This window comes from Vombatus ursinus, unplaced genomic scaffold (genome assembly GCF_900497805.2).
Source record: "Vombatus ursinus unplaced genomic scaffold, bare-nosed wombat genome assembly UNPS02014798.1, whole genome shotgun sequence".
Classification (NCBI taxonomy): Eukaryota; Metazoa; Chordata; class Mammalia; order Diprotodontia; family Vombatidae; genus Vombatus; species Vombatus ursinus.
Genome location: NW_020954576.1, coordinates 19,053,151 through 19,075,035, shown reverse-complemented (window position 1 = coordinate 19,075,035; position 21,885 = coordinate 19,053,151). Strand labels below are relative to the sequence as shown.

General features: G+C 35.7%; 1 protein-coding gene across 4 annotated transcripts in view; it reads right to left on the bottom strand.

Annotated features, from left to right (window-relative positions):
- Positions 1-21,885, bottom strand: part of LOC114050142 (serologically defined colon cancer antigen 8 homolog) — a 268,476-nt gene that overhangs the window by 183,471 nt on the left and 63,120 nt on the right. For all 4 annotated transcript variants that reach the window (XM_027871737.1, XM_027871736.1, XM_027871735.1 and 1 more), the window contains 3 exons: positions 16,316-16,468; positions 10,498-10,632; positions 5,520-5,636 (listed from right to left, as the gene is read on the bottom strand). In XM_027871737.1, coding sequence (XP_027727538.1) covers positions 5,520-5,636; positions 10,498-10,632; positions 16,316-16,468 — 405 coding nt within the window. The remainder of the gene's footprint in view (positions 1-5,519; positions 5,637-10,497; positions 10,633-16,315; positions 16,469-21,885) is intronic.

Genomic DNA, 21,885 nt, shown 5'->3' with positions numbered 1-21,885 from the left:
GGAATGGTTTCCTACCAGGAAGTTCCTCCCTAAGCCTAACATGCATAGAGAGCTATGAGCTAGATGACAGGAGCAACAGGCAGACATTGAATTGCTTGGATGGCAGGAACAAAAAGAGAGCTCCTTGTGATCTGACGTCATCCTGGTAAAGGATCTTCAACAGAGCTACTGAGGGAGCTGTGCTTGGCCTGTTTAGGATTTTATCATTTACTTAAAGGCACGGATGAATCTGCAGGTGCCACAAAGCTGGGAAGGACAGTCCACACGCTGGATGGCAGGATCAGAATTAAAAAATGTCTTAACAGGCTAGAATAAGTGTTAAATCAATTAAGAAAAAAACTTAATCAAGAAAAATATAAAGTATTAGCTTCCTGAGAACAAGATAGCAGAGGCATAGTTAGAAAACAGTTTGCCTGCCAAAAGAGTTTGGGGGTTTCAGTGGATGACAAGCTCAACAGAAGTCAAAGGTGTAAAATACAAGTTAAAGCAAAAAACATAAATCTCCTCCTAGGTACAAAAACGGCACCTATCCAAATAGGTCTCTGAGAATAGTGAGACCGCCAAGCTTGTTTTATTTTTCTGCTCCAGCCCCGAGTGAATGTTAGGTAGAAGAGACCAATAAACGGCAGAGTGTCCAGATGAAACCACCATGTTGGTGAAAGGTCTTGAGTCCATGCCTGGTGAAAAGCAGGTAAAGAAACTGGGGATATTTAGAGAAAATGAAACTCAGCGCAGGTCACGGCTACTGTCAAGTATTTGAGAGAGAGGCAGGTGGCAGAGGATTTGACAGACATTCCTGCTGAGGTCATATGGCTCCAGAGCTGGAAGAGGCCTCTCGGCTATGTAGTTCAATCTCCTCAGTTTACAAATGAGGCAAGTGGGACTCAGGAGGAAGTGGAGTGACTTGACCAAGGACACACAGGTGGCCATCACCAGAAGAGAGATTTGAACCCAGGTCCTCTAAATCCGATCAGTGTTGGGGGTGTTGTTCTCCCCCCCATCCCATTGTACTACACTACATCAGAAGGCACAAACAGAAGCAGTTACAAAGGGTAACTTTAAGCCTGATAAAAACTTCCTAAATAACTCTATTCAGAAACTAAACATGTCACTCCAGGAGGCCTTGGGTAGTGCTCTCACTGACGGTCTTCAAGGAAAGGCTAGACGACGCCGTGTTGGGTATCCCGTAGAGACAATTCATTTTTTTTAGCTATGGCTGGGACCAGATGTGTGGGGGGGTCCCTTCCAGCTGTGAGACTCTGTTGACACTCTTTGGCTGTGACGAAATCATTCTGTTTCTGCTCTGCAACATTGAAGATGGAGCTTTAAGTCCTTACTTTAAACGTTATTTTCTAAATATTAGTTTAGAATCTCCAATAAAAATATAGTTCTTACTTATTTCCTGGCCTTAAATTAGCTTTTTCCCCTCTTCCTTGATAATTTCAAGTTTCTCATACCTTCAGAATATGGAATCTAAGGGATCCAATGATTAAAATGGAAATTGAAAATGGCCTCACAGGTTTATCAGTAATATTCCTTTATGGATACAACCTATCTTTTATATTTTTAGCATCAAATTGCCGAGTTTCATCAAATGTAGGTCTGAATAATCCACATATCTTTTTCTGCTATTGTTCTTACTGACAAACTTTGGACTATATTTGTTTTACATATATGTATCATTCTTCTACTTGCCAAACTTATTAACAATATTTGTAACATACTAATATAATTTTATATTTTATTTCTTTCTTCTATACTTAAATCATGACCCCATAAGTGGTAACGTCCACATAATATGGTTATATTATATTCCATCTTTTAGCTCACTGACTGAAATAAAGGCAGATTAACTATGCAATTCTAAACACAAAACTTAATAGTACCTTCTCCATCCTGAATCAAGTCAAAGCCAAATCATTCCTTATTGATAAATAAACGAGGATATTACATCCAGTCATTTACCCATTTTACAGTACAATTGGCTAAACAAGCTGGTGACTGTGCCACATAACGTGCCTATTACATCCCAAACAAGTCCTATTTTACACACAAGTGGATCCTAAGGCCCAAAGGGCAAGGGCCAAATCCAGTCTCTGGTGAAATAAAGGAGACCTTAGAAAATACAGTTTAAAAGTTATTATCGAAACATCATGGACATGGGAGAGTATGTGTATTTGCATGCATAAAAGAATCCCAGTCCTCCGATCACTGCTGCTATTCACCAAGGTAAAGAGATGGAGCAAGAGCTGGCCCTCTGTTCCGCTTTGCATGATGATTCCAGTTAATTTCTTAGAGGCATAGGGATAGAACAGAGACGGTTCCACCACTCTGGTGTTTGAAAGAATACCTTGCGCTGGCAAAAGTTTTTCTATTTCATACTCATCCAATTCCCAGATCCAACAAAGGCTCTCAAAATCAAAACATGAGATATCATTTCTTGCAATGTTCTTAAGTGTCTGGAGCATAGAAGTCTCAAATTAAACATGTATTTGGGCTTCTTTCAGACACTAAGGATCTCCACTCTAGATATGATTATAGCTGAACTAACAGCAGACTAATCGCATCCCCCAAAAGCCCCCTACTGGACTAAATTATATTTCCTTAGCTTGTCGATAGGACAGCTTGTCAACTTGGAACAGATTCAAGACTTTTTTAAAAAAAATTTTTTGATGGAGTTTAATGATAACACTACCAATTGTGCATTATAACAAATAAGGCATGTGAGAGATTTACCAGAATTTCACTTTATTTCACACAGAAAATGACCACACCCAATATAGGCTGATATATAAAATTATACAGGTTGTCTACAAACATAAAATTAAACCCTAATTAAAAAAGAAAGCCCAGGTTTCTCATTTCGTTGTGCATCAAACATCTTTTCTGTGCATTAAGCATCCAATGAACTTGACAGGAACTTTGTAAACTGAAGAGATACAAAGGGGTCGATGGGAAGAACAATCTGGCTGTCAGTTCCTATCGTTATATGGGGAAAAAAAAAGGAAGGGGGAAATGTACTGTCATTGTTGCTCTTCTAACCTTTATTTCTAATTGAAGTCTTGACTCTGCTCAGAAGGAAAATGAATATAGTGATCTAACACTTGCACACACACCACAAAAGTCTCATTTTCACTATCCCTCAGTGACATACTCAGGTTTCATCTTTCCTACTTTTAAAATTTTAACACAAATTCATATTATCTGGAAAATTAATAAAGTAATAACATAAAAAATTGTAGCCAAATTTTTAATGTGAAAAGTTTTTTTTTCTCTTACTGAACAAAAATGAATGGAAAACACAAACATTTATTATGTATTCTGGTATTGGTGTTTCAGTTATGATATGTCCAACTTTTAAAAGTCAAATGTAAATTTGTCTCCTGTGTGCAGATGGAAGCCAAGGAGAGTACCTTTTTGGTCTCATAGCCAGAAGGTCGGGTCATGGCTGAAAGACCAAGGAACAAATGCTATTTGCCATTCCAAACTATTCAGAAATAAGACACCACTATCTGTCCTTTTAAAAAAAGTCTGTTCAATGAATGCTGGTGACAACAAGTACCTAAGAGATTTCTTCACATTCTGTTAAAGATACAGGACAATGCACACTTGTTACTGTATGAGAGTTTTTATGTCCAATGCCATGGCCTCTTAGAGAGTAGAATTTCTATCTAAAGGCTTACTTTTTAAAAGTAATTCTAAGGGTTAAGAATGTACAAGATAAAAAAAAATCTGAACACTTTAAACTATTTTTTTAATTCACTTACAATATGATGTGTAGATTGTTACAGGGGAAATAGCTATTAATAATCTAGAGCTATGTTACTACAGTGAAGTTTATAACAGGTGGAAGAGAAGAGACAAGGTATTAATAGTATGCAAGGTAACCGAGAACTTTCTGTGTTACATTTTCCTAGGTAGATTAACATACTATGCCTAGAGTATGCTGTAGAAGATGATCAATGGTAATACAACGTATAAAAACACTCTACTTTAAATTTTCCAGTTAATAAGCACACTGAGATGATACGACTCCTTTTTTCAATGTTAGAAAATAATTCCTCCTGTTGTTTCAATGTCACTAGGCTTTAAGAACCTAGTAAAAGAATTCTCAGATCTACTAAATATCATATCCTCCACTGGATCCGCTAAAAATACATTTAAAGACATCTTTGTTGAGAATTATGGCATTTTAAAGTTAAAAAAAGCTTTACTGATAATCTTTTCTATCTTTTATATTCGACAGATAAGGAAACTGAGGTCCAGAGAGGCCATGTGACCTTTTAAGGTCACACAGAAATCTGTTAGTTTCATGTCCACTGCTCTTTCCAAAATAATTTTCACTGTCTACTTTAGGCTATCCCTAAAATAATAATAATAATAATAATAATAATAATAATAATAATAATAATAAATATTGATTTTAGTATAAAAATGCATTATTTTCTTTTGGACATCCATACTTTCAATTCAGTGGCAGAGATTTCATACAAATTCTCAATTAAGACTTAGTAGATATTTCATGTCCAATTTCTTCACTTAATCGGCATATTTTCCAGTTTATTTTATTAAAAGGATAAAAATTCAAAGATATAAAAATTATTGATATAGTTGTGTTTTTATATCTCCATGTATAGATCTGGAAAATTTTTACTGGGGTTCACCTCTTGTAATACCTATAATAAGTAATGATGACTTAAAACGGTTGTATTCAGAATGTAAAACTCATTATACAAATGATCATTATGTATTCTGCTTTTCTTTATGAAGACTAAATGATAATATGTAAATATTCACATGATTACTGTATATGTAAAGAGTAGTGTATACCTAAAATACTCCATATTGAAACATAAAAACTAATAATCAGAAGTCAGCCAATGAGATGTCTCCCTGAAAACTTCATCTCTCTCTTATGAATTAAAATTGGTATAGACACATTTATTCAATAAAAGACACAACAGCAAAATATCTGTTTAAATTAGAATTTTGGTAGCAGTTCCTTCTCATATTTACAGAATTTCAAAGCTTCTTAAACTAAAGTACTATGTGATTATCTCATGCACAAAATTGGTTCCCACACTGCCAGCAATCAATTTGATTGACATATTTACATATCACCTCATCTTGTCTTACAAATTTTAAACTTTTCAATTAATCCAAAAATTCATTTGAGTTGGTTTTCAGAAGAAATTGTTATAGGAATATTTCTTATACTCAAAATATATTAGCAAATTCTTTTATTTTAGAGGTATACATACCCAAATGTACGTTTATAACTGAGAATGTGTTTAACAGACAGAAAGACAGACAAAGTAGTTGTGTTCATAGCACTTCATGTGAAAGGTAATAAACAATATTTTGCTATTATGAACGAATCTTCAGTCATATTAGCTGGCCTGCTGCCATTGAGAGATAGTCTTATAATGAATTACCATAAACATGAATAATTCTAACTTTAGAAATAATTCTAGTAATTTCTTTAATAACTGCAAAGTTATGCCAGTATCATGTCTTACCTGGTCTTTAATTTCAAGCTCCCTTAGAGTTTTTGTTCTGTACTCTCTGTGCTCCTTTTCTGCCTCATCCTTCTTCATTTTGGTTTGATTCAACTGATAGCGCATTTCTCCACACACCTGTTAGATTACAGAGACAACATGGTATTTAACATGTAATCTAGTGGGGATGCCTTCAATTAGATCTTTTGGTGCCCTCTAGAGGCTATTTAAAATAAGTACAATTCTACCTCTATGTTTCAGAACAACATGGAGCATTTTACTGCAAGAGGCCTTGGACTTCCCCCTAGAACATGCCCCTCATTTTGCAAATGAGAAAATTAGGACTTGAAGTTGATGTTTTCCCAACTTTCACTGTAATTTTTAATTCATCACGATGATAATAAATTATAAGATAACTTCAGATATTATGTTCCTAATAGGTACCATCATCTACTTTCAACTTGAATCAAATTGTTAACAACAATAATATTTAGAAATCATTTTCTTTTTCAAATTAATATGTTTGAATAATAATTGTGCATCACAGCATTACCCCAAATACTTGAGTATTTAAGGGTAGTTTAAAAAATTATTTCGACTTAAATTTTCAAAAGTGAAAAACTGTAAAGCTAAGAGTTTAATTTTTTTTAACTATACTTTTCTGCTACTTGAGAGTGCAACGCCAGGATTTAGTTATCTACTTTTATCTTTGGTAACAGCTTAAAATTTACTATGGCATTATGTTTTGTAAATAATTTAATTGCTGGGAACCTATCTAATGAAGAATCTTCTGCAATAGAAACAGAGCACAACTAAGAGAATGGAGTATCAATAATATACTTGTTATGAAAATATTTTGAATAGCATTCAAAAAAGATATTTTTTCAATAAATAGCTTGTCATATTAAACAGAAAATATATCACCTTAATGGTGCATTTTATATCTTTCTCTATAATTTTTGTTTTATTTTTACATTTTAAATTCCCTATGACCTTTAAAGAGAAGCACTATACTAAGATATGCGGGTGGCTAAAAAGCAAAATGCAAATTAAGAAATACCCAGGAAACAATGATAGTATAATCCAATACATTAACCACTGTATTTTAAATTTATTACACTTACAATTATCATGGCTATTTCTAATCACATTATTTCTATTTAATAACTACTTTTAATGCAAACTTTGAGTTCAGCATTTCTACAACAGAAGAATTTTATGGATATTACTATGATTTTATGACATCAGATCTTCATGTTTTTCTGTCAAATAAATGTTGAAGAAAAAGCACTATAAACTATTCCTCTTTTTGAAATATCAAGATCACTAACAAGATAGAGGAAAGAATCAATAACAGATTCTTAACTATTGGCTCATGGAAACCAAAGGAAAGAATTAAATTATTAGAAGTATTACTTTCAATTCAATAAATTTCTTCAATATATGAGAGCTGAAAATGTTCATCACAGAAGTTTAGGATTTTACAGAAAGTTTTCAATCTCAAATATTAAACAGGAAATTAGGAATGCCAAGATGGGGGGAAAAAAATCTAAAAATACAGAAAAGCAGAATATTTGAAAGCCATTGCTTGCTATGATCTTAACACTTAAACATAAACTTTTAAACAATATATTATACAATTTAAAGGATTATAACTATATTAAAATTTCTTATGACCAATCATAACCTCTCTGGAGAGAATTTGTAAAGTCTTCTCCTTCATGCTTATGTATCTATACTATAAACATTTATAAAAGCCTCAATTAGTTAGGATGTGACAAGAATTCTTTAAAACCAAAGACAACAGAAGAAAAATAATGATTACTTTTACCTACCACCTAAAGGATTATTTACAAAGCATTAGTGACATATAAATGTGTCAGTATTTAAAGAAACACAGGATAGTAAAAATATAGTGTTGAAGAATATACACTTTGCAAACAATTTTGGATTTACGCTATGAAAAAGGAATTATAAATCCTATTTCTACATATGAATGTGGACACCTAGATTTACAAGCCACTCTACAACTACATATCAAGATACACAGTTTGTATTTTAAAAAATAATCTCAAGAGTGTGATGGTGATACTCAGGCCTTTCCTTTCATGAACAGTAATCCCCTCTACAGCACTCATAAAAATCTGGCCTCAAACATGGACCTAAAGACCTCCAGTGAGGAGACGCCCACCATGCTCTGAGACAGGCCATTCTATTTTTCATTATCATAAGTTACTAGAAAAATTTTCATTATATTAAGGAAAAAATCTGATCCCAAATTCTGCCCATGAGCTCCTTATTTGTCCTGTGGAACCAGTCAGAACAAGTTTAAATTGTCTTTCACTTCTTAAAAATGCATTTTCTTCAAACATTTGAAAATAGTTACCATGCCCTACCCTAGCTTTCTCTTATCCAGACTTAACATTTTTGAATTAATTCTTATATGGTGTAATCTATCATTTTCTCACTATAATGATAATGCCCCTTTGGACACATTTCAGTTTGTCAATGGCCTTCCTAAAACAGTGGCACCTAGTATTGAACACAGTGGCTTAGATGTGGTCCATACATTAAAGAACATGAGAGGACTATCATCTATCACCGTAGGCCTAACTTGCAGTTTTGCCTAAGGCGAGTAGCCCACAGTTGAAGGAAGAGGAAGCAATGTACCACTTGGCTTTCAATGCTGCTGAAGGACTGGCTGCTTCTGGGAAGGAACAAAGCATGGCCACCAGTAAATTTACCACCCTGGGAACAAGCCCAAATGGCTCCATTCTAGTCATAACTCTGCCTCTCTCTTTCTGGATATTAAATTTATATTAATTCAGACTAAAACCAATTAGCTTTTTTGGCTGCTGTTTCATTCTGTTAACATACATTGAACTTGCAGAATACTATAAACTGCTGGCTGACTAGCCTTCCCTCCCCCCCATCCTTTATTCATAATGTTGCTTTTTTGAACCTAAGTATAAGAAATTAAGCTTATCTTAATTAAATTTCATTTTATTTGAGTCCATCATTACAGTCTACTGAGATCCTTCTGAATCCCAATGTTGTCTTCCATTTAATGGTTTGTGTCATCTGCAATTTTCATAAACCTATCATCTTTAACTTCATTTAAGACACTGAAACAAACATTGAAGAATTCAGGGCCCAAATCAAGCAATCAGCAAGCATTTACGTGGGGCATATGGAGTGCCAGGCACTACAGATACAAGGACAAAAACGAAACCATTCTCACTTGCAGGCTTACATTCTATTGGGGGAGACATCACACACACACACACACACACACACACACACACACACACACACGTGAATTCAACATCAGTAAAAAGTAATTTTTGGTGAGGAGGAGCTAGCAGCTGTGAGGATCAAGACAGGTTTCATGTAGAAGAAGACACTGCGGTGCAAACTTGAAGCAAACTAAGGTTTTTACAAGGCAAGTTTGAGGAAGGCGTGATTCCCAGGCCTAGGGGACCATCTGTGGAAAAAGTGGAACAGAATGTTGTGTGTGCAAAGAACAATAAGATCAATCGGATTGGAACAAGAAGAGGGAACATATAGTGATATTAGAAAAGTAGGCTGCAACCAAGTTGTAATGTGTTTAAATGCCCAAAAGAGGAATTTATATTTTATCCTTGGAGTAACGAATTGCCAATGGAATTCAATTGAGATGGGGAATGATTCGGTCAGACTGGTATATTAGGAAAATTACATGGGTAGTTGTATGGAAGATGGATTGGAGAGAGGAAAACCTTGAGGCAGGGAGACCAATGGAGTTCATATGAGAAGTGGTAAGGATCTGAACTATAGCGGTAGCTGCAGCTAAACAGATGAAGAGGATGAATGAGAGAGATGTGGGGACATATATGATTAGACTTGGAAACAAAAGAGATATGTGGGGGAACTGAAAACGAGGAATCAAGTATGACAATGAGGTTACAAACCTAGGTGACGAGAAATATGCTGTGCCCTTGAAAGTAATAGGGAATTTAGGAATAATGTGAGATTATAAAAGATTATGAGCTCTGTCTGGGCCACGTTCCATTTAAGACATTTAAGGAACATTCAATTCAAGATGTTCACTGGGCAGTTGGGGATGTAGGATTGGAGCTCAAGAGACCAGGACAATATATTTAGATAGGGGAGCCATTCACACGGAAATAATTAAATGCATGAAAGCTATGACCTTGATTATAGACAGAAGAGGTAGAATAGGACTTTGGATTATACCCACAGCTGGAAAGTGAGATATATGGATGATTTAGAAACAGAAAGTTAGAAGTAGCAGTCACATAGGAAAACTAAGAAAAATCAGTGTCACAAAAATCCAGAATGAGGAACAACTGCTCAAATTGGAAATTAAAACATCACTGTTAACTTTGGAGAGAGCTGTTTCAGTTGAATTATGAGGTTGGAAGGAAGACTACAAAAGTTTGAAATGTGAGTAAGAGAAAAGAAAACCAAATCAGGTGTAGATAACGTGTTCTAAGAGTTTGCTGTAGCAGGGAGCAAAAAAATAGAGAGATAGCTTGAGGGGATGGTAGTGTCTAATGGGGCTATTTTTAAGGATGGGAGAGACCTAGGTGTTTTTATAGGCAATATCCTTTGACTAGGTATAAAACTAAAGATTAGAATACTACCAGCAATTAAAAACTAGTGAAAAGGTCTGCAAGGAAAACAAGAGGAAGGAGAGTAAGTAATTTTTCCAAGTATATAATTGAGTTTGAAAGTAAATATATTAAGTACACTTTCAAAATTGTTAGCACCAAGTTACTAAAAAGTACTTTGAAAGTTTGAAAACCAGGGTCATCTCTGACAAAAAAATCTTCTGGTTCTTTTTCAAATGTTTTACCAAAAATTTATTTTGGAGTAATCATATTTTCTTAGTACCTATTAATTATTTCTGATATCAATGAGTATAGACGCATAATTCAATTTCACAGCAATAAGGATATTTATTTCAGTAACTGTTCCCCCAATGATCTCGTCTCACCTCTGTCAGGTCCACATCATGACAAGCCAGTTGTTTTTGAGCTTCTTCTAACTGATTAGCTATTGAGAGCTTCTCTCTTGTAACCTTCTCCACCTGAGCTTCTAGGTCTGCCATATTCTGAGATAATGCCAGCATCTACAAGAGGAAAGAAAATCTCTGAATAAAAAGGCACTCAAACAAAAAAATACCATACATTTCTTAATAAAATAAAGCCTCAGTCCATCTATCAAGGTGTACCGTTGTGTTATTTCTCAATTACAACTTCTCCTGGAAACTGGCGCATTAATTTATCCCCTACTTGTCCATGATGTATACTATATGCTATGGTTCTTATTCATCCTTCAAGTCTATGTACCTATTTAGGAGCTGGGTTGTTTTTAGTCTAAATCTAGAACAAGGACTAGACATTTCTCCCTCAGAGGGGTTTTTCTCAAGGATCTTCATAGACATCAAGGTTCACATGTGTTCCACCAGGGTTAGGAATTACAGAACCTAACTGTTAGAAGGGTCCAGAGAGGTCATCTTGTTCAACCCTTAAAAATATGGGCATATCTTTATGGTACTTTGCAATTAGGACTTCTTATAAAAACAGGTAAACTGTAAATGTTTATCTCTTATAGCTTAAAGCTTTTTAAGAAAAGGTTAACATTTATAACAGTTTGATCTTGTCCTTCAACTCAAACTATCCTATATTTACCTGGTAGGATTTTAGAATCAACTTGTACTATCTATATAAAAGAATCACCTTTTGTCAGAAGAAATATTTGTGCAATGAAAGCACTAACTCTTACACTATACTAATGAACAGAAAATAAATCTGCAACAACGACAAATTTTTAACTGCATAATTTTAATCACCTCAAAAAGAACATTTAAACCAATTTTTGCTAAAATACTATTTAAAAATCTAAAATTAATAAAATATTAAAATAGTTCCCATATGAATGCAAAGTTGATATAAATAGAAAGAATGGAGGTACAATGGCTGTATATTAAGAATCATTTAAGAACTATTAATTTTTCTGAGAGAACTGTGAAGAACTCTGCTTTTACGTGTCAATATTCATTTCATCATCAAATTACTTAAGTTTCATGAAATCTTTGTGCAACACTGTCCTTATAAACTGCAGGTGACCAAAGTATAATAGAAACAGCATAATAAAATAAAACAAAGGACTTGGGAGCCAAATGCCCTTGGTTCTGCTTCTAGTTTATCCATTAACCTACTGGCAACTCTGGACAAGTCATTTTATTTCATCAGTTTGAACATCAGTGTCTTCTCATCTGCAAAATGGGGATGTATATGACACGTATTTATATGGTTCAAATATAATTTTATATATAAACATATATAAATATATATATATGTATATATAGACACACATGCATACATATGAGATACCCCACAGAATTGTCATTGGTTGGTATAGGGGACTTCCAGAGTGAAGAAACTCCTTCTACCAACACAGTTCATTCAATTAATTAAAAGAAATGTTTTAAGAGCCTGTTAGTGCTGGGCACTTTGTTAAGCACTTGAGATGGAAGCATAAAGAATGAAATAATCTTTGCTGTCAATGAGCTTACATTCTAATAGGGGATCTGAAAATAGTATGAATAAAGATGATCATTAACATTAAGAAGAGAGAGGAAAAAGGAGAGAAGAGGGAAATAGGAGTATGGGATGGGGAGTAGGGAGACCGGAGAAGGAATGGGAATGGTCAGATAAGAGGAGAATCAGGAAAGGAGAGTATCATAAACACCCAGAGAAGAAAGACTAGCAAGGAGGAAAAGGTGGTCAACAGTGGCACATACAGCAGAAAGGCCAAGAAGTACTGAAGGCTAAGAACAGATTATTAGATTTGACAATTAAGAGATTATCAATAACTTAGGAAAGTGGAGTTTGAATTGAGTAATGAGGTGGAAGGCCAGCATCCAAAAGTTTGAAGAGTGAAAGAAGTGGAGAAAGTGAATGTAGTCAGCTTTTTCAAGGAGTATGCCTGAAAATAAGGAGGGAAGATACAGGGTAATTGAAAGGGATGGCTCAGTTTAGTGATGGTTGTTTATTTTTTAGGATGGTGTTGATTTAGCCTTGTATGAAGGCAGTAGAGAAGGAAGAAATTGTTAGGGAGGGGCTGAAGATTGGAGGGGAATGGGATGTACGTGTCAGTGGTGGAACTTCTGGTTCTGAAGCCAGATCTCTATCTACTAGTACACCATGTTGTCTCTTGATAAACTATATAGTACAAAAATTTTAATGAATTATTTGGCATCTTTTTCATTTCCTTTAAAAAATTAAGTTCATGATCATTATTATTATAAAAGTATAAATTATAGTTTAGCCATTGCTACCTAACAGCAGCAAATCTTAATTGCCAATTAGTATAAATCATATCTTTTTCATTTAGGACAATCTGTGGTTAAACACGTGTTGTGTTCTTCTCAAACACAATATGTTAAAATTTTTATTTTACCAATCGTATGTGACATGTCAGCCACAAATTAAAGTATATAACTATCTTCTCCTTCCTTGCCAGTGCTTACCCCCATTGCCCATTCCCCTCTGCCACTCAGGGCTTTTTCTAGCCCACTTCCTGTCTGCTCTCTCCTAGCATCCACTTTCAGAGGTCTCCTCTCCTGTTGTCATACCTTCCTTTTCTCCATTTCTACCATCTGGAAACCAACAATGCAGAAGCCACAGGAGGTGCCCCAACTGCATCTGTCGCCAGGACAGAAGTAAGAAACACAGCTGCAGCACTGCTGGATTTCCAGAACACTGGCATCAGGTAAGTCTTTTATTTTGACAGGGGCAGAGAGTTCAGACAGAACAATCAGGCTAGGACAGGCTGATGCACATTTTTAAACTCTAATTCTTCCTTGTGTTCTGATCAGAAATTATTGTCAAGATGCACTTTCCTGGAAAAGGGATACAATTCCATTCAATAAGCACTGATAAAATGCTCACTATGTGCTTGGAAGCATGGTATGGTGGATAAGGGCCAGTTAAAAAGATCTGGGTTCAGATCCCACCTCTGACACATACTGTATGACCCTTGATGAATTACTTTTGCGGCTCAAACAAAACAATGACAAAAACTCAAGATCAAGTCCTATTCATTGTAGATGGTACATAATAGGCAAATAATAAATTTTTTTTTGTTATTATCTTCACATATCCAAATTACCAATAGAAAATAAGTAGCTTTTATTATAGACTAACAGATTACTAAATGTCTCAATAGAAAAATAGAAAAGCAAAAAATAGTATATCCAAAACTGAGTTCATTTTCTTTCCTCAGATAGCTTCTTTTCCTCCACAATTTCTGTTTCATGATTAGCCAGATTTTTTTTAAAAAAGCTGCTATCAAAGATACGTGTGATCAGAAAAGGAGATAGGTGTAGCAGCAGTAAAGAATAATAAATAATAAATGAACAGCCCAAGTGTTTACATTGGTTTCCACAAAACATTCAAAGAACCAGAGGAAGCCCTCCAGAGTGTTAAGTAGATCCCCTGGGAAGGATTTATGTTTGGACAATTAAAAGACATAACCAAAAATTATACAACCTGAAAAAATATGGACATCATGCATTAGCAGAAAATATGTGATTTGCACTAGCAAGGAATATTACCACATCAATGAGATCACGGTAACATTAAAGAAATTACCTTCTTTTAACTTTACTATGTGCCAAGCCTTGTGCTAAGTACTAAGGATACAAATAGAAAAGTAAGACTGCCCCTTCTATCAAGGAACTCATATGCTAATGGGAGAGAAATAACCTATATGGAAGGTTTCAGCTGTCAGTCAGAGGGAAAAATCCTATACTTCTTAGGATACAGTGACAAAGCAACTGTTAAAGCCTCTTCTTTAATTTTATTTCCACTGATAAAATGATATCAGTTTCTTATGTCGAACCATTTAACAATGCTAAGGACTCTGGAGCGTCTCTATCTTCAGGAGCGGTAGTTTCTCATAAACAGTTACTGGGCTTCATTTCCAGAGAGACTGCCTCCTAAGAAGATGGTTGAGGGCACTAGGCTGAAAGCATGGCCATTCTCAAGGTTTTTGGGTTCAGATTTTTGGGCAGTCTGCATGAAATTGAAAAGGTGGTGATTGTCTTTCTCTCAGGGCACCTTGCTGCTTCTGCGAGGCTGGCTTGCCTGCTGTGTGTGTGACAACTGGTTGGCAATTGGTGGAGATGGCTGTTGGTCTTTTCTCTATCAGAGGTCCTTCCCCAGATGATGGCTGTGAAGGCTGGGCTGGAAGAAGGACAAATGATTCGAAAGCTGCTACTATTCCCAAGGCTCCAGTGCCTATCACAGCACTTGATTTCATATCTTATTGCCTCCAGAACGATCACATGTGTGCTGGCTTAGGTGATCTTTTTGGTGGTGTGGCAAGTACTTTGTGTTTGTTAAATTTCATTAGGAAATTGTTATGGCTCATGCCAATGTCTGTGCCATTATCCATTTCACACTTCTGGTATCAAGAATTTGTTTAAATAGATAAAATCATTTTAACTGCATGGATATCTTATTTTCATCATTATTTTTTTTTCTCACTTGGTGTTGATTTATCAGGCATGCAACAGCTACTTCACATATGCTTATGGTTAATTCTAAGGTGATAGTCTAACTAGAGAAAGCTAATTCAGAAATGACTCCCACATCAACAATCAGTTATCTCTTGTTTGTCATGATAGAGTTAGTCTCATTTTTGTGATGTTTTGTGCTTAATGTTTACAGCTGCTTCTGACTGTCTTCTGCAATAAAATATTCACCATATGTAAGTGTGGGCTTTTTTGTAATGGATATGCCTTTAGCCTCTCACTTCTTGATCCTGTGCCATACTTTCCAAACACATTTTTTGCTATTCTCTCTTCTGCCCACCTTGCTTTGAAGTCACTAAATATTGCAGCATATGTTGACTTCAAATCTGGAGAGTCTTATCAATACAATTCTTTGTAGAATTTGTCTAATTCATTCTCTGAAACAGATGCTGCTGTATAAGCTACAATTATGCTCATGGTAGTCTTTTTGCTTATACATATAATGAGCACCATATAGTGAAATGATCAAGGAAATTATTTTTCTTTTTGCCTTTGAATGCATGATGAAATTGAGTCTTCTCTAAGGATAGTCTATAAATCATCCTCTATTTAGCTGTGATGCCTTCTTATCTTCTGGCTTCATTATAGTGAGAATGTAAATAATGGCACACTTCAGCTCCTCCAGTGGTTGATTCATTGGCCTTTGAATAAGGACATTACATTGAGATTATACACTCTTCAGTTAATTTATAGGTCTCCAAATAATGAGTTTCTGAGCACTCTCTGTTCCATTCTGTGTCACTCTACAAATGTCCCTACACAAACAGGAGGCAGGAAGGACAATGGAGAGAACTGTCCTATTTTGATTTTTTCTTGGTTTTTCAGCCTGGTGTGGTCAGCCTCCTTGATAAGCTTCTTCTTGGGGAGATGAATCCTCTTACAGTAGATAGAATTTGCAGTCTTTCCAACATAGAAAAACTTGCTAGTGCTTTCACCCCTATGGCACAGCCTACTAAGAACTCATGAGCATTGGCCATTGCAGTATATTACTTTTGTGGAGTATGTACTATTTTATGTAAAGACTAGAGTGATATAAAATTCTTGAATAAAGCTCAAGACAAAGCAAAACGGAAGAATACTGTCAGAGATTTAACAAAAATAAGACAAGGTAATAAATTTTAAACTTGTTTAATAAGGACTCACTAATATCTAAGAAAGCACAACAACATATTTTCAACAATTATGGATTTAAATATTTAACACAAGTTACCGTTGCTCCCAGATCTTCCCGTTCTTTTTTCATCTCTTGTCTCAACACCTCCTTTTCGTTGAGTCGTTTCTCTTGCTGGACTACGAGTTCTTTCTCAAATCGACTCTTCTGTCTCTCTAGCTCAGTCTTTAACTGTTCACATTGAATTAAAGCCTATCAGATAAAAATTAATATAATTGCTGGGTTACAATATGTAAAAATGTAAGAGCTTAAATTTTTAGATTTTTTAAAATAATTTGAAGTTTTGAGGTGCTCATATGAGAACTAATAAATAAAAAAATATTATCAGTCTTGGAACATAGTTTTATACTTTATACTTTTTTTATACTTTAAGCTAACCTCATGTTTCTACTGAGAGACTTAACATAACATGAATAAACTAAGAAGTTCAAGTGTTTGGAACTTTAGATAGGGTCAGTAATATGATATAAGAGTTAGACAAAGAGATCAGGAAAAAAATTCTCATTACTTACTCTGGGTGTAACTCTAAAATAAAATATGTAAACATTCAACAGTTGATTTTTCACTCATGAATATGATTTTTGGATACTATAAAGAATAATTCAATAACCAATTTAGAAATATGCATTGAATTTAAAATTATATAAAAGGTATTGTTTGAGATTTTATGATAATCAACCCTCCTTAAATAAATTCAGATCATGCTTTGGTTGACTATACTTATTGGCATAGCTGTTAATAAAAACTAGGCAATGAATTATAAGATAATAAAGTCACAAACCCAGTGATTATCTGATTGAAAATGATGCAGAATTTATTCCCTAGTTGAATTTTAATTTATTTTTTTTTAAATAACAGGGAAATTCCTACTTTGCTCATTACATGCTTATTCAGGAAAGAAAAGTCTACTTTTCATACATATTATATTTTATGATGTCATTTTCTTCATCTTACATATTTTACAGAAAGATAATATAAAAAATACCACTAATTAAAGGGTATTGAGTGAGAAAATTAATTTTTTTTATCATTTTTGTCTGAGGCAGCCCTTATCCAAAATACTAACACCTCATATCTCTGCTCCCCCTTGAATTCTTAGAAATCCATGCCCCATAACACCAATAAGACAATTTAACAAGTAGGACTCTAGTAAACTTTTTTTTTTTTTTTAAGTTTTGGGTAAGGATATGCTTCCCTCTAGTGAAAACTAGAATTAATACACTCAATCTTCAATCAGGGAACTTTATAAAGCATTGCTTCTCCTAAATGAGAATCTCTCTTATCTGAAAAACTTATAAAAATCATGATTTCCATAAAATTCTTCTGTAAAGTTTCTGTTTTCGTGTGAGAACAGGATCTCACAATCCCTTGACATAATTTCCTCTTGTCTTTCCCTTTACTCCAGTCTCTGATGTGTCCCTTACTCTGTTCAAGGCTAATTCCTTGCCTGATCCCATCCCCTTTCTTCTTAGGGCAGATACAGGGGTGGGGAACCTGCGACCTTGAGGCCACATGTGGCCTTCTAGGTCCTTGAATGTGGCCTTTTGACTGAGTCCAAGTTTTACAGAACAAATCCTTTTATTAAGGGAATTTGTTTTGTGAAGTTTGGATTCAGTCAAAGTGCCACACTTGAAGACCTACAGGGCCACATGTGGCCTCAAGGCCCCAGGTTCTCCACCCCTGGCCTGGCCACTTCCTTACAGATCTAATTCCATTGCTACTATCTGGTTAGACTAACTACAATTGAGGTGAACTCTGCCTAGTTCAGGTGCTTATCACCACCACCTAGTATAATGGCTGGCATACCAAAGGTGCTTACTGAAGTGAATTTCTTGGCTCTGCTGTTGGCTCTTGGCCACCCTGGTGCTAGTAGATACCTGGATTCCTGCTTCTTCCAACCAATATCAGAGGTTAACTCTGGGTGTATAGGCAATGGTTGCCCAGAAATGACAAATAACACCTGTGATTCAATCAATCACCAAATATTTATTAAGCACCTAAAATGCTCCAGGCATTGTGGGAAGTGCTAGGAATAAATACAATGAATAAAACGATATCTACTCCCAAGGAGCTTATTGTAATGAGTCAGACAAGTACATATATAAGTATATACAGGATAAATATAAAGAGAAAAAATATACAAAGTAGTTCAATACAAATGAGACAGCTAGGTGGCACAGTGGACAAAGCACTGGGCCTGGAGTCAGGAAGACCCAAGCTCAAATCATACATCTACTGGCTGGATGATCCTGGGCAAGTCACTTTACCTCTTTCTGCCTCAGTTTCCTCAACCATAAAATGGAGCCACTCATAGCAACTACCCCCCAGGGTTGTTGTGAGGATCATGAGATAATATCTGCAAAGCATTTAGCACAGTGCCTGGTACAACATTAAGTGCCATATTAATGCTAGCTGCTAGTAGTAGTAGTAATAGTAGTAGTAGCAGCAGCAGCAGCAGTAGTAGTTGGGGGATCAAGAAAGGCTTCATTTAAGTGGTGCTTCTGCTACAAGAACAAAGTGAAGAAAGGATGCTTTCCAAACATAGCGGATGGATAGTCCATGGAGACTGGAGGTGAAATGTTACTGTGCAAGGAACTGAGAGACTAGTGTGTCTGGATCATAGAGTTCTAGAATGAAAATAATGTACTATGAGGCTGAAAAGATAGGGTCAGTGTAAGACCATGAAGGGCTTTATAAGCTAAAAGGTTTATACTGCATTAGATCCTAGAGGCAACTGGGAGCCACTAAAGTTTATTGAGTAAAGGAGTGACAGGGTCAGAGCTATGTTTGAGGAGAATTACTTTTGACTACAATGAGAAAGATAAAGTGATAGAGTTATTCTACAAGTCAACAAGCATTCATTAAGCAATTACTACATACCAGGCACTATGCTAAGTAGGAGTAATACAAATCAAAGTAGAAAGAAAGATAGGCCCTGTCTCAAGGAGTCCCAAGGAGTTTACATTCTAATGGAGGGGAAGGAGGGAGGAAAACACATACAGGGAAAATAAAGGGGATGAAAGGGTTGGGCAACTAAGGTGGGGGGAAGGGGCTTAGTAGAGAAAATTCTGAAGTACATCAAGCCAATTAGGAAGCTAATACAATAATGAAGGAGAAAAGTGAGGAGGGCTTGAACTAAGGTGGTAGCCAGCAGGGTAGGCTGCTGTGGAGGCAGAAATGCCAAGTTCTGGCAACTTAATTGTATATGTGGGGTAAGCAACAGTGTGGAGCCCAAGATAATGCTAAGGTTGAGAATGTGAGAGATTGGAAAAATGGTGCTGCTTTTGACAAAAATATAAAAATTTAGGGCAGGGTAGGGAAAAGATAATGATTCTGTTTCGGATATGTTAAATCTAAAATGTCTCCAGGACATTCAGTTTTAAATGTCTAATAGTTAATTGATAATAGAGAACTGGAGCTCAGGACAGAAACTGGGCTGGAAATATAGATCTGTGAGTCAGTAGCATGGTGACTCTTGAACCCATGTGAGTTCATGAGGTCACCAAGAGGGAGTATGGAGAGAGAAGAGCACAGGGCCTTGGACAGAGCCATAGGGAAAACTGTGATGGTTTGTGATATTAAGAAAAAGAAATTAGACAGGCAGGAGGAAAACCAAGAAGTCACAAAAGCCCAGAGAGAAGAGATCATCAAGTAGGTAAAAGTGGGCAAGGGTTAAATGCAGCAAATAGGTCAAGAAGGATAAAAACGAAAAAAAAAAAAACCCAAAAACAAAACAACCCACAAGATTGAGCAATTGATATCTTTCAGTCGGTAATGATGCAAAAAATATTTCACTTAAATGATGAAATAAGAAGATTTAAAAGGTTTGGAGGTGAGAAGAGAGGAAGTGAGGCAGTGAGTCAGGATGACTTTTTCAAGGAGTTTGGCTAAGAGAGGAGAAATACATAACAGCAGCTTGAGGGGATGGCAGTGACTAATAAAAGTTTTTTAAAGACTAGGAAGCCTTGGGCACATTTGTAAGTAATAAGAAGAAACTAGTAGATTGGAAAAGGCTGAAGATTAAAGATGGGATGATTGAAGTTACAATATGCTGAAGAAGACTGGAGGGATTTGATCAAGGGTATATACAGAAAGGTATGCCTTGGCAAAGAGAAATCCCTCCCTCCATTGTTACAGGGTAGAGGAAAGAATGCAAGAATGGGAGATAATGTCAAGGTATTCTGAGATAAAGAGAAAGGAAGAAAAGGGAACTCACAGTAAAGTAAGAGGCAAGATCCTTAGCTGGGAGAGAGGGAGGCATGGCAGGTTTGAGAAGATAAGAAAAGATTACAAAGAGTGAGACAGGAGTTCAACTAGGGAGAAATAAAAAAGATTGCCTTGTTGTAAGGAGGATGCAATCAAAGATGGATAATAGGCATTTATAATGTACACATTCAATACTGCTATGTAACTTCCTCCAACTCTGTTTAGCAAGAATGAAGAAAGCAGATGGTGGAAGTAATCCAGAGATAAGACTGGCAGGGGATGAGTGACAATAGGACAAGGACCCAAGAGATCTGAGAACAGAGGACAGAGTAGAGTTAAGTTAGCTAATTAGGGGCAAGACTGGAAAGGGAGGAAAGTGAAATCAGAGCAAGGATAACATCATGACATTGGAGTAAGGGGTAGAGGATGCTGAAGGTCTCAATGAAAGCAAAGAATAGGTTTAGGTTTATGGTTGGACAGAAGAAGGAAGAGTTTTCAATTAGGGAAGTGTCAGACTTGTGGGCGATATAATTCAGTCTATTCTATTATCCAGCATATGAGCCTATGTGTGGCTGAGATGGAGTGAAGTATTAATTTCTGGGATTTAAGGAGTCTGAGGAATTGGACAGTTAGGGAGCTCTAAGGGAGCATCAACATGAATGCTAAAGTACCCTCATGTTAGGAAAAGAGTTGGGAAGGAGAAGAAAATGGTGAACCAGGTGGTGTAGTCTTTTAGAAAGGAGAGAGAATGATGTGAGAACATCACAGCAGGATACAACAGGATATCTGACCAATCTATGAAATAATAATTGCCCAATTTCTAAGACTGGGCTCCTAACTAGTGAATTACCATCAACTAATCAATGACCAAGGCCAGCCAAGTCAGGAATATCACAGGATCATCATTTTAGATCTGGAAGGGATCCTGAGAAGTTATCTAGCACAACCAAAGCATTTTAAAAGTGAGGGACTGAGTCCAGGAGAGTTAAGTGCCCAAAGTCACACAAGTGGTTGTTGGTAAAACTAGAATTTGAACCCAGGTCCTCTGATCTCAAATCTAACATTTTTTTTTTTTTTTAAACAATAAGAGTTGTCAACGCAAACCTTTCCCTATAGTTACCAGGTATCCCCGTCCAGAAATAACTGCAATCTCCAATGAAGGGTTCTTATCAAGTCATAATATTACTAACCTCATTCCCCATGCAGGAAAATAAAAAGTAGATATCCTACTGAAGTAGTCAGGTATTCCTACTCCAGTCATGAAATCTTTTTTTAAAATATGTTATTCTATTCTATTATTAGTTCTTCCAAACCTTAGAGGACTCTATACACTGTAACGTATTCCTATTATGATAATAACTACAAAATTCTAATTCACCTTCATTAAAAACAAATAAAAATGA